We start from the raw sequence: 14,438 nt of genomic DNA on the forward strand, positions 1-14,438 counted from the left end.
AGAGTGATAAACAACCTAGCCACCTATCTGGATGGAGACAGCTTGGAATTAAATAAAGACAAAACCAAGGTTGTACGCCTTGAGGCCCCTAAAAAAACCAAGTACAAATGGTTCGTAAATGGGACTATAATTGAAGAACAAGCGGCCTATAAATACCTCGGCTTAAAAATGGGGAGAGGCCCCACAGACAAGGAACACAAAATGGACCTAAACGCAAAATCTCAATCGTTAATTTTTGCGTATAGATTATTGAGCAAAAAACTGGGTTGCCCGAACCATGCACATCTTTTAAAAGTGATGGCTGCACAAATAGTACCGACATTGTCATATGCCCTAGTAGTTTGGTGTGGTAAAGAGGTGGAACTGCTAAACGACGAAGGTTTTTAAAGCTGTTTTTAATATACCAAGGTCCACTGCCCCAGCTCAGATCCAGCTGGAATTCGGCCTTCAAAATCTGAAATTCCAGAGCATGAGCGGCTTCGTGAAACTATGCCACAAATTCCGTGCATCTGAACTGGGGACATTAAACAATCTATGCTGGAAAGAAATCAAAATCCAGATGGAGGAGGACATCCCACACTCATGGGGAGCCTATCTGAGAAAATAATTGGCGGAACTTGATATACAAACGACATGGGACAGCCAGATGGACCGGGCAGTTTTTGGCAAATTGGCAAATAAGCCGGCAAAGAAGAAGCCCTTCTTAGAAGATAAAATAACAACCTCGAAACGTAGGCATGGGTGGACTGTGATTAACTCCTACATATCAACAAAGCCTCAGGCCTATTTAGTAACTCGAGCAAGAGTCTGAATTTTTATGGTTGATTATGATAAAATATCCAATTGATGCAAGTATATCAAGTGATACTGGTGAGAAGTTTGTGCTTTTATTTGTTTGTCAGAAAAGAACAAGGATGGCACAGCCAACACGTGTTTCGCCCTCTAACCGGCCATCAGGCCTAGGGCTTCTTCAGGGCTGAGCAGGGATAAAAATGCCATAAGAGTTCATAGCACCCAGTCAAGTGGATCATATAGTTAGTATATGAGGTTGTGTTAGGTGGTAATAGTGGAGGAGGTGTAAGGAAGTGAACAAGTTGTTGAAGGAGACCAGTGAAAAGAAAAGAAGGGGGGAAGAGAACAGAGTTACAATATGAGAGAAGGGCAAGGGTTGTTCCCGGAAATTAAGGTGTAGTTGCAAGGAGAAGTATATGTGTGGGTCAATGGAGGATAGATGTTATGTGGGGGTCAACATTAGTGATTGGGGTGGTCATGCAAGGAGCGGTTTGGTGGTGTGGAAAGAGGGGGGGATGTGACAACGGTATTAGGATCATTAAGATGGTGAGGGAGAGAGAAAAATAGAAAGTAGAAAGAGGGCAGGTTGGCATTAGCGGAGGAACATTACATACAATTATGACATTTGCATGATTGTTTACGTTCAGTCAAATACAAACAAAATGACAAATATGATAGAGGAAGGTGAAAAAGTTACGAGATGTTTGAGAAACAACAAGTCAGGATGGCGCGCGTATGCAAAGAGACATTCAGAGCAAATGGAGATTGACGATGTACATGTTTGTAAAGGCATCATAATTGCAAAAATCGGGACAGCGTGTGTGTCCAGGACAGGAGCGGGACAGATACCCGTTCGTAACATGCATGTTTGTTACACCATCATGGTGACGAAGGCATTATTTCAAATTCAAGCGATCATTCAAGGATTCCACCTTTGTCTGCCTCCTTGATAATTAGGTCTTTTCTTTCTTTAAGGTTTGTAATGGCCTTCCTCTCTTCTTGTGTGATGTTTTGTGGAAGGTATTTAGATTTTTTTCGGTATTTGGTGTACTCATGTTCCAGATCATGTGTGACTGCTAGATGGAAAGCATCAATGCTATTACCTGCAGGTAATTGCGGTAGGAAGGTAGACTTTTTAGTGAGTCTACTGTCAATTGTGAGGTTCGTGTCAATTCCAAGTTCGAGTGCCGTTCTGGTCAATGTATCACGATCGTCGTTTACCTCACTGAGATGGGTCAGTAGGTCCACGTGTTCTAGTTCTTGAATTGATAGATCAGACGTGATAGTTGTTATAGTGGGCTCAGGCCTCGTATATTGATCTGCAAAGAACACCTTAAGTTTCAATCTGCGGATGAATTTGAACAGATCTATTTGTGTTCTGGTTAGATTCCATGGGGCCGTAGGGCAAAAAGATAGTCCTTTATTCAGAATATTTGCTTCCTGGTTAGATAGTTGAATATGTGATAGGTTCTTGACTAGGTTTAGTGGTGTTATGTCCTTCTTTCCATCTCCTTTTTTCTTGATCTCGTAGTGACGCCTATTGTTGGTGTCTGTTGGCGTCCAAATTGTTGGGAACCTCCCATGGTTGAAGTATTTGTGGTGTTTGATGTTTTGATACCTAGTCGATAACGTAGTACCTCCTCTAAAAAATTGACCTTGCATCTTGAGTTCTCTCCCTCTGGTGCTGGCTTCTCTTCCTCCCTTTCATACCTGACCGGACCGCCTTGACGCTGAACTCCAAATAATTCTGTAAATATATACTGTTTTTCTACCATCTTGCATCTAATTTAACCCATAATCGTATCGTTGATTCCTTGTGATTAACTGTATCATGTTCATCTTTGTTTACATATTCTGTTTTTCACGTCTCTTGACCATGTCACTGCTTTACCATTTTGGAACACCATACGAATTGTACCTTAACTAATAACTCTCCTGACTACCCGGCTTCTTGTATGACATGCCCTTCCCTCGTTTCTGTCCTTGAATGATCGCTTGAATTTGAAATAATGCCTTCGTCACCATGATGGTGTAACAAACATGCATGTTACGAACGGGTATCTGTCCCGCTCCTGTCCTGGACACACACGCTGTCCCGATTTTTGCAATTATGATGCCTTTACAAACATGTACATCGTCAATCTCCATTTGCTCTGAATGTCTCTTTGCATACGCGCGCCATCCTGACTTGTTGTTTCTCAAACATCTCGTAACTTTTTCACCTTCCTCTATCATATTTGTCATTTTGTTTGTATTTGACTGAACGTAAACAATCATGCAAATGTCATAATTGTATGTAATGTTCCTCCGCTAATGCCAACCTGCCCTCTTTCTACTTTCTATTTTTCTCTCTCCCTCACCATCTTAATGTTATGTTATGTTATGTTAAAATAAACTTATATAGCGCACAGCTACTCTAAAAGAGTGTCCCGGCGCTTTCCACAGGCGGCTCCGTGTGTAATAACAAAACAAGAAAAGAAAACTAATACTGGAAAGAAAAAAAAGAAAGAACCCCGCAAAGAAAACAGTTAAACATTAAAAAGCCAAGTCTTCAGGCTCTTCCTGAATTGAAGCAGATTCGAGGTGCTGCGTAGCGCCAATGGCAGAGAGTTCCACAACTGGGGTGCCTTAAAGCTGAAAGAACGGCCCCCAGTCCGCGCCTTCCGCACACGTGGCACCACGGCAGTAAAAAGAGATTCGGACCGCAGTGAGCGGGCAGGGCGATAGAAGTTCAGTCTACGCCGTAGGTACCCAGCCCCTGAGCCAAACAAGGCTTTATGCATCAACGTAAGGGATTTAAACATAATCCGCTTACGGATAGGCAGCCAATGAAGCCTCTGCAACAGCCCAGAGGCTCGTGACCGCCTATGCAGGCCAAAGATGGCACGGGCAGCAGAGTTTTGTGCCACCTGCAGGCGTTGGACCAGGTAGTCCGGGAGGCCAAGAAAGAGGGCATTGGCATAGTCGAGCCGGGACCCGATGAGCGCCTGCACTGTAATCCGCCTATGCTCCGCAGAAAGCAGTGGAAGAAACTTGCGGAGCATCTTCAGAATACCAAAGCAGGTTCCGGCCAGACCCAAGATGTGCGCTCTCAATGATAACTTATTATCAAGTTTGACGCCAAGATTTTTAGCGACCGCAGATGATTGTATCGGAGGGCTCATATCAGATGGCCACCATTGCCGCCACTCAGGGTCGGTGACACAGCCGAAAAATAGGACCTCCGACTTACTGGAGTTGGCCTTCAGGTTGTTATGATGGAACCAATCGAATACCCTGCCCAAACAACCCCGAATACTCTCTCCATCAAATGGTTGGTCTTTACCACAAGTGAAGAGGAGTTGCGTGTCGTCGGCGTAGGACACGATCTGGGCCCCGAAAGCCTCCACCGCCGCCGCCAGGGGGGACATAAAGATGTTAAACAGTGATGGGCTCAACACAGAGCCCTGTGGAACCCCAACCCCCAGAGGCGGCATCTCGGCGGAGCTCTGGGAGACCCAGATCGTCTGGCGGCGGCCTTCCAGGAAGGACGTAAACCATTTGAGCACCGTCCCCCTAATGCCGATGTCGTGAAGCCTAGCGAGGAGCGCCGCATGGGGGACAGTATCAAAGGCCGCCGACAGGTCCAACATGACTAACATGGCCTTGCCACCAACATCCAAGGTCTCTCTGATAATCTCGGAGACCTCCAACAATGCCGTTTCCGTACTGAAGTTGGGACGGAAGCCGGATTGGGAAGGATGGAGCAGATGGTTAGACTCAAGAAAGCTCGACAAGACGCCATGAACATGTTTCTCGGTAATCTTGGCCAGAGCCGGGAGAAGTGAAATTGGCCTATAATTGGCCAGAACCTCGGCATCAAGGCCCGGCTTTTTCAAGAGGGGGATCACCATCGCCCTCTTCCAGGTGGTAGGCACCCTTCCCTCCCTCAGGGAGGCATTGAGGATGGGGTTAACCAGGGGATTCACCACCGCCGCCATCCCGCCCAAAAATCTGGCAGGGCATGGGTCAAGTGGCGAGCCAGATTTAAGGCTGGTAAGCAGCGCCCGTGATGCCTCGCAGGTGACTGCTGGAAAATCTGTCAACACTGCGGTAGGCAAGGGCGGTAGCTCACGTTCCGCTCCGGGGCCACATCCACCATCCTCAGCGCTTTCCGAGAAGGAGGCCTGAATTGCCTTGATCTTATTAGTGAAAAAGCTGGCGAGATTACACGCCCACGCCTCCGATGGCACTGGTGGAGCTGGGTAGGAACTGGGGGTCGTGAACTCCTTCACCACCGTGAAGATCTCCTTGCAGGAGTTCGCCGCCACCTCAATCCTCTTAGCAAGGTATTCTTTTTTGGCATGTAAGATGTCCCGATGATAGGCCTTAATAGCCGCCCTATAAGCAAGTTTGTCCACCTCGTTGTACTGAAGGCGCCAGGCCCGCTCAGCAACCTTGCATTGGCTGCGGGCCAGCCGCAGCGCCTCAGTGAACCACGGCGCAGATTGCCGTACAGCCGTGGGCCGAGGGGCTGACAGTGGGGCAAGATCGTCAAGCCTTTCAGTCAGCCATGACTGCAAAGCCTCCGTGTCTCTTTCCAGATCACCCGAGAGCTCACAGGGATGTTCCGCGAGCGCCTGCTCCAGCATATCAGATGTCACTCTATGGAGCGCTCTCGAGGCCGATCTAGGTAGCATGGGGGCGATGTTATCCGGCCGCCCATTCTCACACACAGAGAACCTGATCAGCCTATGATCCGTCCAGAGCACAGACAGAGTCTCTACATCGGCAAGCGGAACTGAAGAAAAGACTTGATCGAGGGTATGCCCTCTCTCATGCGTAGGACCTGACACGCACGGTAATAGACCCAGAGGAGATGTAATGTCCAGCAGTTTAATAGTGTCCGGGTCGCTTATGACATCTAGATGGAAGTTGAAATCGCCCGCCACTATACAGTGCTGTGTCGTGAGCGCCAGTTCGGAAATTGCTATCTGCAAATCCTCCAAGAAGGAGCCCATCGGGCCAGGTGACCTATAAACCAGCAGCCCCTTAAATGCTTGGATCGAGGACAGTCTGAGTGTAAAAGCAATGGACTCCGACCCCCCAATAGGATTAAGAGGGAGAACAGAGCAGGAAACATTCTTCCTCACCACCACAGCTACACCACCCCCCCTGCCTTTCTCTCTATCCTGCCGAAAGATGTGATAGGCTGGGGGAATAGCGGAAAAGATATCCGGATTCGACGCTTCACCCAGCCAGGTTTCGGTTAGGAGAAGACACAGGGGGTTTTCCCTCACGAGGAGATCATAAAGATGCAAGGCATGACATCCCAGTGACCTCGTATTCAGGAGCAGACATAGGTGCCTAACCCGAGCCTCTACGGGCCTGCCGACATTAACCACAGTCCACGTGGGCGACCAGCCACAGGCTGGACAGCGGCGCTTACCCTTAAAGCGCCCCGGAAAGACCGAGCGACAGGAGCAAGAATGGGTCTGCATGGCACGCAGCACCGATGAAGTATAGGTGATCATCTTCCCCCTCGCCGGCCGTGCCGCAGTCCACCGTCGCCCCGGCGCCTCCGGGACGCTGACGGGCGCAGACGGGCAGGACTCCGGCACGACTCAGGCTAAGCGAAGGCGTCCACCTGCGCGTCACGCTGCGCGTGAAGGAGCGACTTTAAATAGACTCTCCAGTGAGTCCTTGGCGCGCGAGTCCGCTTAAAGATGGCGGCGGCCGCCGAATCCCGATCCCCAAACCAAGATGGCGCCCGCAGTGGATGCCCAGGACCCGGACCCACCTAAGTGGTGGTGCTTTAAGGCACAGAGGTGCCCTTTTTTAAATGCAGTGAGGGGAGGGGGCGCAGGCTGGAGACAGCCAAGTTTAAAAACAGGGTAAGTACAACAAAAGCAGTAACATAAATGAAAAACGCTGGGAGGTTAAAAACACACAGCGCTAGTCCAGCGCGCTCGCAGCAATGTGGCCGATGTATAGGACCACCTCCCAAACAAAGACCGCCTTAAATAGACTCTCCAGTGAGTCCTTGGCGCGCGAGTCCGCTTAAAGATGGCGGCCGCCGCCGAATCCCGATCCCCAAACCAAGATGGCGCCCGCAGTGGATGCCCAGGACCCGGACCCACCTAAGTGGTGGTGCTTTAAGGCACAGAGGTGCCCTTTTTTAAATGCAGTGAGGGGAGGGGGCGCAGGCTGGAGACAGCCAAGTCTAAAAACAGGGTAAGTACAACAAAAGCAGTAACATAAATGAAAAACGCTGGGAGGTTAAAAACACACAGCGCTAGTCCAGCGCGCTCGCAGCAATGTGGCCGATGATCCTAATACCGTTGTCACATCCCCCCCTCTTTCCACACCACCAAACCGCTCCTTGCATGACCACCCCAATCACTAATGTTGACCCCCACATAACATCTATCCTCCATTGACCCACACATATACTTCTCCTTGCAACTACACCTTAATTTCCGGGAACAACCCTTGCCCTTCTCTCATATTGTAACTCTGTTCTCTTCCCCCCTTCTTTTCTTTTCACTGGTCTCCTTCAACAACTTGTTCACTTCCTCACCCCTCCTCCCCTATTCCCACCTAACACACCCTCATATACTAACTATATGATCCACTTGACTGGGTGCTATGAACTCTTATGGCATTTTTATCCCTGCTCAGCCCTGAAGAAGCCCTAGGCCTGATGGCCGGTTAGAGGGCGAAACACGTGTTGGCTGTGCCATCCTTGTTCTTTTCTGACAAACAAATAAAAGCACAAACTTCTCACCAGTATCACTTGATATACTTGCATCAATTGGATATTTTATCATAATCAACCATAAAAATCCAGACTCTTGCCCGGACACACTAAACTCATCCTACTTCATTTTAGGGGGATAGGGGTTTCTCCCCCTGTCTCTGGGCCAGAAAAAGTACAAGACAATACACGCTTACTATATGATGAGTAAGGAATGTGGATCTTTTTTCCCCTCACCTAAAACGCTATTTAGTAACTCATTTTAGTGTGGAGTTAAAAAAGAGTTTCACCAATTACCGCTTGGGCATGCGTGACTCAAAAGATCTACAACCGTCCTGGAAAAGCAACCAACAAGCAGCACACTCTCGACTATGCGGTTTTTGTAATGGAACGTTAACTCATCTCTTGTGTGCCTGCCCCCAGTTAAGGAAATAAGGAGGGGGCTTTTAAAACCAATTTTTAACGAATTTGCACGTGCAGGCAAGCCGTGATACGCTGGTTGGAAGGTTCCTCTATAATCTTGGCGTGCCGGGGGGTAAAATATCTGGCAAAAGTAAGGGAACTTCTAAGGCAAGCCGATTTAGAGGACATTGATAAAGTATGAACACGGACGGCAGGGGCTTCAAATATGGCTGTCCTTCACTAGCCCAAGTAGCAAAAGGACTGCGATCCTATTTCACAAGATAAGAGGAACAATACAGAAAAACGGCAGCTGACCACACCTTACTGGAATGTTTGGCATTTTATATGGACATTCTATCTTAAATAATTTCACCTTTGGATAATTTTGGTCACTTGAGCTCCTTGGAAAGTTGTGAATAATAGAACTTTCACAGATTGTTTAACCAGTTAGCCAACATTTTATGATCTTTATTAAAGTTATTCAGATTTTAAAAGTTTGTCGAGCTCATTGCTTATAAAATGATATTTAATGGAAGAAAAAGTTTAATACTTTTTTAAAGTGTAAATTGTAACGATTTTAAGTAATCATATACAATAAACTTTTGACTTGACTATCCAGTGGCTGTTTTCACTGATGCTAAAGTAGCTCAGAGATTAAGATGCCTCCTGCATAAAACATGCTCTTGTGTGCTCAGAAGTTTTCAGGCAACAATAAAAATGTAAAGGTAATTTTGGCGATTAATGGTCCTTCTGGAGAGAGATGGAAGTTTTATCTAGTGGCTGTGTCCACTCATGCTAAAGTAGCGCAGAGGATTAAGATGCCTGCTGCAAGGAACATGTTTCTGTGTGTTCAGAGGTTTTCAAGCAACAATAAAAATGTTTAAGGTTACTTTAGCGATTAATGTTTATGCTGGAGAGAGATGGGAGTTTTATCCAGTGGCTATTTCCATTGATGCTAAAGTAGCGCAGTAGATCAAGATGCCTGCTGCAAAGAACATGTCCTTGTGTGTTCAGAGGTTTCCAGGCAACAATAAAAATGTAAAGGTAACTTTGGTGATTAAAGTTCGTGCAGGAGAGAGACATTAAAGTTTTATCTAGTGGCTGGTCCGACTCATGTTAAAGTGAGGCAGAGCATTAAGAGCCCTGCTGCAAAGAACATGTCCTTGTGTGTCTGTAGGTTTTCAGGCAATAATAAAAATGTAAAGGTAACTTTGGCGATTAATATTCCTGCTGAAGAGAGATCAGAGTTTTATCTAGTGGCTGTTTCCACTCAAGGTAAGTTAGTGCAGAGGATTAAGATGCCTGCTGCAAAGAACATGCTCTTGTGTGTCCTGAGATTTTGAGGCTAGAATAAAAATGTAAAGTTAACTTTGTAAATTAATGGTCCTGCAGGAGACAGATCGGAGTTTTATCCAGTGGCTGTTTCAACTCAAGCTAAGGTTTCGCATAGGATTAAGATGCCTGCTGCAAAGAACATTTCCTTGTGTGTTCAGAGGTTTTCAGGCGACAATAAAAATGTAAAGTTTACCTTGGCAAATAATGTGTCTGCGGGAGAGAGATCGGAGTTTTATCTAGTGGCTGTTTCCACCCATGCTAAAGTAGTGCAGAGGATTAAGATGCCTGCTGCAAAAAACATGTCCTTGTGTGTTCATACGTTTTCAGGCGACAATAAAAATGTAAAGGGAACTTTGGCGATTAATGTTCCTGCTGGAGAGAGATGGGACTTTAATTTAGTGGCTGTTTCCAGTGATACTAAAGTAGCACAAAGAATTAAGATGCATGCCTGCTGCAAAGAACATGTCCTTGTGTGTTCAGAGATATTCAGGCAACAATAAAAATGTAAAGGTAACTTTGGCGATTAAAGTTCCTGCGGGAAAGAGATGGAAGTTTTATCTAGTGGCTGTTTCCACTCATGCTGAAGTAGCGCAAAGGATTAGGATGCCTGCTGCAAAGAGCATGCTCTTGTGTGTTCATACGTTTTCAGAGGTTTCCAGGCAACAATAAAAATTTAAAGGTAACTTTGGCGATTAAGGTTCCTGCTGAAGAGAGATCAGAGTTTTATCTAGTGGTTGTTTCCACTCATGGTAAAGTAGTGCAGAGGATTAAGATGCCTGCATCAAACAACATATTCTTGTGTGTCCTGGGATTTTGAGGCAAGAATAAAAATGGAAAGTTAACTTTGTAAATTAATGTTCCTGCAGGAGACAGATCGGAGTTTTCTCCAGTGGCTGTTTCCACTCAAGCTAAATTTTCGCAGAGGATTAAGATGCCTGCTGCAAAGAACATTTTCTTGTGTGTTCAGAGGTTTTCAGGCGACAATAAAAATGTAAAGGTAACTTTGGCGATTAAAGTTCCTGTTGGAGAGAAATGGAAGTTTTATCTAGTGGATGTTTCCACTCATGCTGAAGTAGCGCAGATGATTAAGATGCCTGCTGCAAAGAACATGCTCGTGTGTTCAGAGGTTTTCAGGCAACAGTAAAAATGTAAAGGTAACTTTGGCGATTAAAGTTCCTGCGGGAAAGAGATGGAAGTTTTAGCTAGTGGCTGTTTCCACTCATGCTAAAGTAGCACAGAGGATTAAGATACCTGCTGCAAAGAACATGCTCTTGTGTGTTCAGAGGTTTTCAGGCAGCAATAAAAATGTAAAGGTAACTTTGGCGATTAAGGTTCCTGCAGGACAGAAATGGAAGTTTTATCTAGTGGCTGATTCCACTGATGCTCAAGGATCACAGAGGATTCAGATGCCTGCTGCAAAGAACATGTCCTTGTGTATTGAGAGGTTTTCAGGCGACAGTAAAAATGTAAAAGTAACCTCTGCAATTATTGTTTTTGTGAGAGAGAGATCGGAAGTTTTATCTAGTGGCTGTTTCCACTCATGTTAAAGTAGCGCAGAGGATCAAGGTGCCTGCTGCAAAGAACATGTCCTTGTGTGTCTGTAAGTTTTTAAGCAACAATAAAAATGTAAAGTTAACTTTGGCTGATTAATGTTCCTGCAGGAGACAGATCGGAGTTGTATCCAGTGGCTATTTCTACTCAAGCTAAAGTCTCGCAGAGGAGTAAGATGCCAGCTGCAAGGAACATTTCCTTACGTATTCAGAGGTTTTCAGGCAACAATAAAAATGTAAAGGTAACTTTGGCGATTAAAGTTCCTGTTGGAGAGAGATGGAAGTTTTATCTAGCGGCTGTTTCCACTCATGCTGAAATAGCGCAGAGGATTAAGATGCCTGCTGCAAAGAACATGTCCTTGTGTGTTCAGAGGTTTTCAGGCAACAAAAAAAATGTAAAGGTAACTTTGACGATTAATGTTCTTGCTGGAGAGAGATGGGAGTTTTATCTAGTGGCTGTTTCCTCTCATGTTAAAGTAGCGCAGAGGATTACGTTGCCTGCTGCAAACAAACTTGTGTGTCTGTAAGTTTTTAGGCAACAATAAAAATGTAAAGGTAACTTTGGCGATTAATGTTCCTGCTGGAGAGAGATGGAAGTTTTATCTAGTTGCTGTTTCCACTCATGCTAAAGTAGTGCAGAGGATTAAGATGCCTGCTGCAAAGAACATATCCTTGTGTGTTCAGACATTTTCAGGCGACAATAAAAATGTCAGGGGAACTTTGGCGATTAATGTTCCTGCTGGAGAGAGATGGGAGTTTAATTTATTAGCTGTTTCCAGTGATGCTAAAGTAGCGCAGAGGATTAAGATGCCTGCTGGAAAGAACATGTCCTTGTGTGTGCAGAGGTTTTCAGGCAACAATAAAAATGTGAAGGTAACTTTGGCGATTAAAGTTCCTGTTTGAGAGAGATGGGAGTTTTATCTCAAGACTTTTTCCACTGATGCTAATGGATCACAGAGGATTAAGATACCTGCTGCAAAGAACATGTCCTTGTGTATCAAGAGTTTTTCAGGCGACAATAAAAACTGTAAAGGTAACTTTGGCGAGTAATGTTCCTGCTGGAGAGAGATGGGAGTTTTATCTAGTGGCTGTTTCCACTCATGCTGAAGTAGCGCAGATGATTAAGATGCCTGCTGCAAAGAACATGTCCTTGTGTGTTCAGAGGTTTTCAGGCAACAATAAAAATGTAAAGGTAACTTTGGCGATTAATGTTCCAGCTGGAGAGAGATGGAAGATTTCTCTAGTGGCTGTTTCCACTAATGCTAAAGTAGTGCAGAGGATTAAGATGCCTGCTGTAAAGAACATGTCCCTGTGTGTTCAGTGGTTTTCAGGCAAAAATAAAAATGTAAAGGTAACTTTGGCGATTAATGTACTTGCTGGAGAGAGATGGGAGTTTAATCTAGTCATTGTTTCCACTCATGTTGAAGTAGCGCAGAGGATTAAGGTACCTGCTACAAAGAACATGCTCTTGTGTGTTCAGAGGTTTTCAGGCAACAGTAAAAATGTAAAGGTAACATTGGCGATTAAGGTTCCTGTAGGACGGAAATGGAAGTTTTATCTCGTGGCTGTTTCCACTGATGCTCAAGGATCACAGAGGATTAAGATGTCTGCTGCAAAGAACATGTCCTTGTGTATCAAGAGGTTTTCAGGCGACAATAAAAATGTAAATGTAACCTCAGCAAATAATGTTTCTGTGGGAGAGAGATGGAAGTTTTATCTTGTGGCTGTTTCCACTCATGGTAAAGTAGCACAGAGGATCAGGATGCCTGCTGCAAAGAACATGTCCTTGTTTGTTCTGAGTTTTTCAGGCAACAATAAAAATGTAAAGTTAACTTTGGAAATTAATGTTCCTGCAGGAGACAGATCGGAGTTTTATCCAATGGCTGTTTCCACTTATGCTAAAGTTTCGCAGAGGATTAAGATGCCTGCTACAAAGAACATTTCCTTGTGAGTTCAGAGGTTTTCAGGCAACAATAAAAATGTAAATGTAACTTTGGCAATTAAGGTTCCTGCGGGAGAGAGAAGGAAGTTGTAGCTAGTGGCTGTATCCTTGACGGAGTATGTGGGGATGTGTGGGGTCTACAGCAGAACTAGATTTCACTTTACTAAAAAGTGTTGGAAGAGTTTATGTGGTAATAGGGAGGGGGCGTTTGTGAGGCAAACGGTGGGTGAGTCCAGAGTCTTTCTCTTTGGGGTAGAATTTGGTGTATTTATTGTACTTTATGGGGAACAGTAAATTTCGGAGATTTAAAAAAAAGAAAGTTGCTAGATCATTGCAATGAGTGACTGTGTGCTCTGGGAAATTGCCGCCAATCGATGTGGTTATGGATTTAACAATTTGGAAACACAAACAGTAAACGTAAGAGTTAAGGACAGGCCGGTAGTTTCGTTGTTTTCAATTGATATTTTACTATTATAAACATGTTAGATTGGTCCATGGGGCCATGCATATTACATTTACCCTTATTGCCCTTTCAATAGTTTGTAGACATGCATTATTAATCTAATTACAATTGGTGATTTTTGTTGTAAAGATGCATATGCCACCCACATGCACCCCAGCACACTACCCACATGCATCCCACCAACACACACCTTATAACAACACACCACACCATGCCACTGCCCCATGTCACTGCACTAGACATTAAGTTTGCAGTACGGAGCACAGCAGCCACACTGCTCTACAACATACCTAAACACTTACAAGCACCTAAAGGCGAGACCTGTTGGCTATGCCAATGCTTGTTTAATTCTGCAGAGACTTTATCATATGTTACATGTGGTTTGGTGCATGATTCACACTTCAAAAATTGTCTGCTCTTGTTTTAAAAATGTACAAGGAAAAGGGATACATAGTTTCACGTGAGGCTTCTGGTTGTCATGGCAACAGGTGAGAGGGTCATTGTGAAGAAGGTCCTTTGGAATGTTGGTGTTTGAAGATTCTTTGGAATGTTGGTGTTTGAAGATTCTTTGGAATGTTGGTGTTTGAAGGGTCTTTGGAATGTTGGTCTTTGAATTTCCTTTGGAATGTTGGTGTTTGAAGATTCTTTGGAATGTTGGAGTTTGAACTGTAGATGACAGTTGGGGGGGAGGGAGCGGGGCTCACACGAGCCTCAGCTCCGTTCCTTCCCAGAGATAGAAGTACGGGAAGAGCCTCTGCGTGAAGGGCGCCCGCGGGAAGGAGTAGAGAAGCTCCCAGGAGTCAGCATTGTACAGGGACAGCCGCCCCCCCTCATAGTCCAGATACACTCCCAGCTTCAGGGGCTTCTCACGAGGGGACAGAGGGGTCTCAGGGGAGGTGAGAGCCCAGTACTGACCCTTCCACCCCTGCACAGCCCAGACTCCCCCCTCCGGTGACCATGTGAAGTGTCCCTTCCTGCTCACAGACTCTGCTGCGACCCCCACACACCACGCGTCCCCCTCCTGCAGCGGCTGCACCTCCCAGTAATGTCTGCCAGAGGTGAACCCCTCGCTCCCCAGCACACAGGAGTAGTAGGAGGTGAATCTCTTGGGGGTGTCCGGCAGGGGCTGTGCTGTGCCCGTGTCTCGCACTCGTCTCCCCCCCTCAGACAGGAGCAGCTCAGGATGAGCCGTGTCAGGATCCAGAGTCACCATCACTG

At 45.6% G+C, this 14,438-nt stretch overlaps 1 protein-coding gene across 1 annotated transcript in view; it reads right to left on the reverse strand.

Annotated features, from left to right (window-relative positions):
• Positions 1-13,544: 13,544 nt before the first annotated feature.
• LOC146802293 (E3 ubiquitin-protein ligase TRIM39-like) overlaps positions 13,545-14,438 on the reverse strand; it is a 116,052-nt gene continuing 115,158 nt past the window's right edge. The window contains exon 6 of the mRNA XM_085621862.1: positions 13,545-14,435. Within this exon, the coding sequence (XP_085477988.1) occupies positions 13,921-14,435 (515 nt within the window). The 3' untranslated portion in view covers positions 13,545-13,920. The remainder of the gene's footprint in view (positions 14,436-14,438) is intronic.

The sequence above is a fragment of the Triturus cristatus genome, chromosome 8 (assembly GCF_964204655.1).
Source record: "Triturus cristatus chromosome 8, aTriCri1.1, whole genome shotgun sequence".
NCBI lineage: Eukaryota > Metazoa > Chordata > Amphibia > Caudata > Salamandridae > Triturus > Triturus cristatus.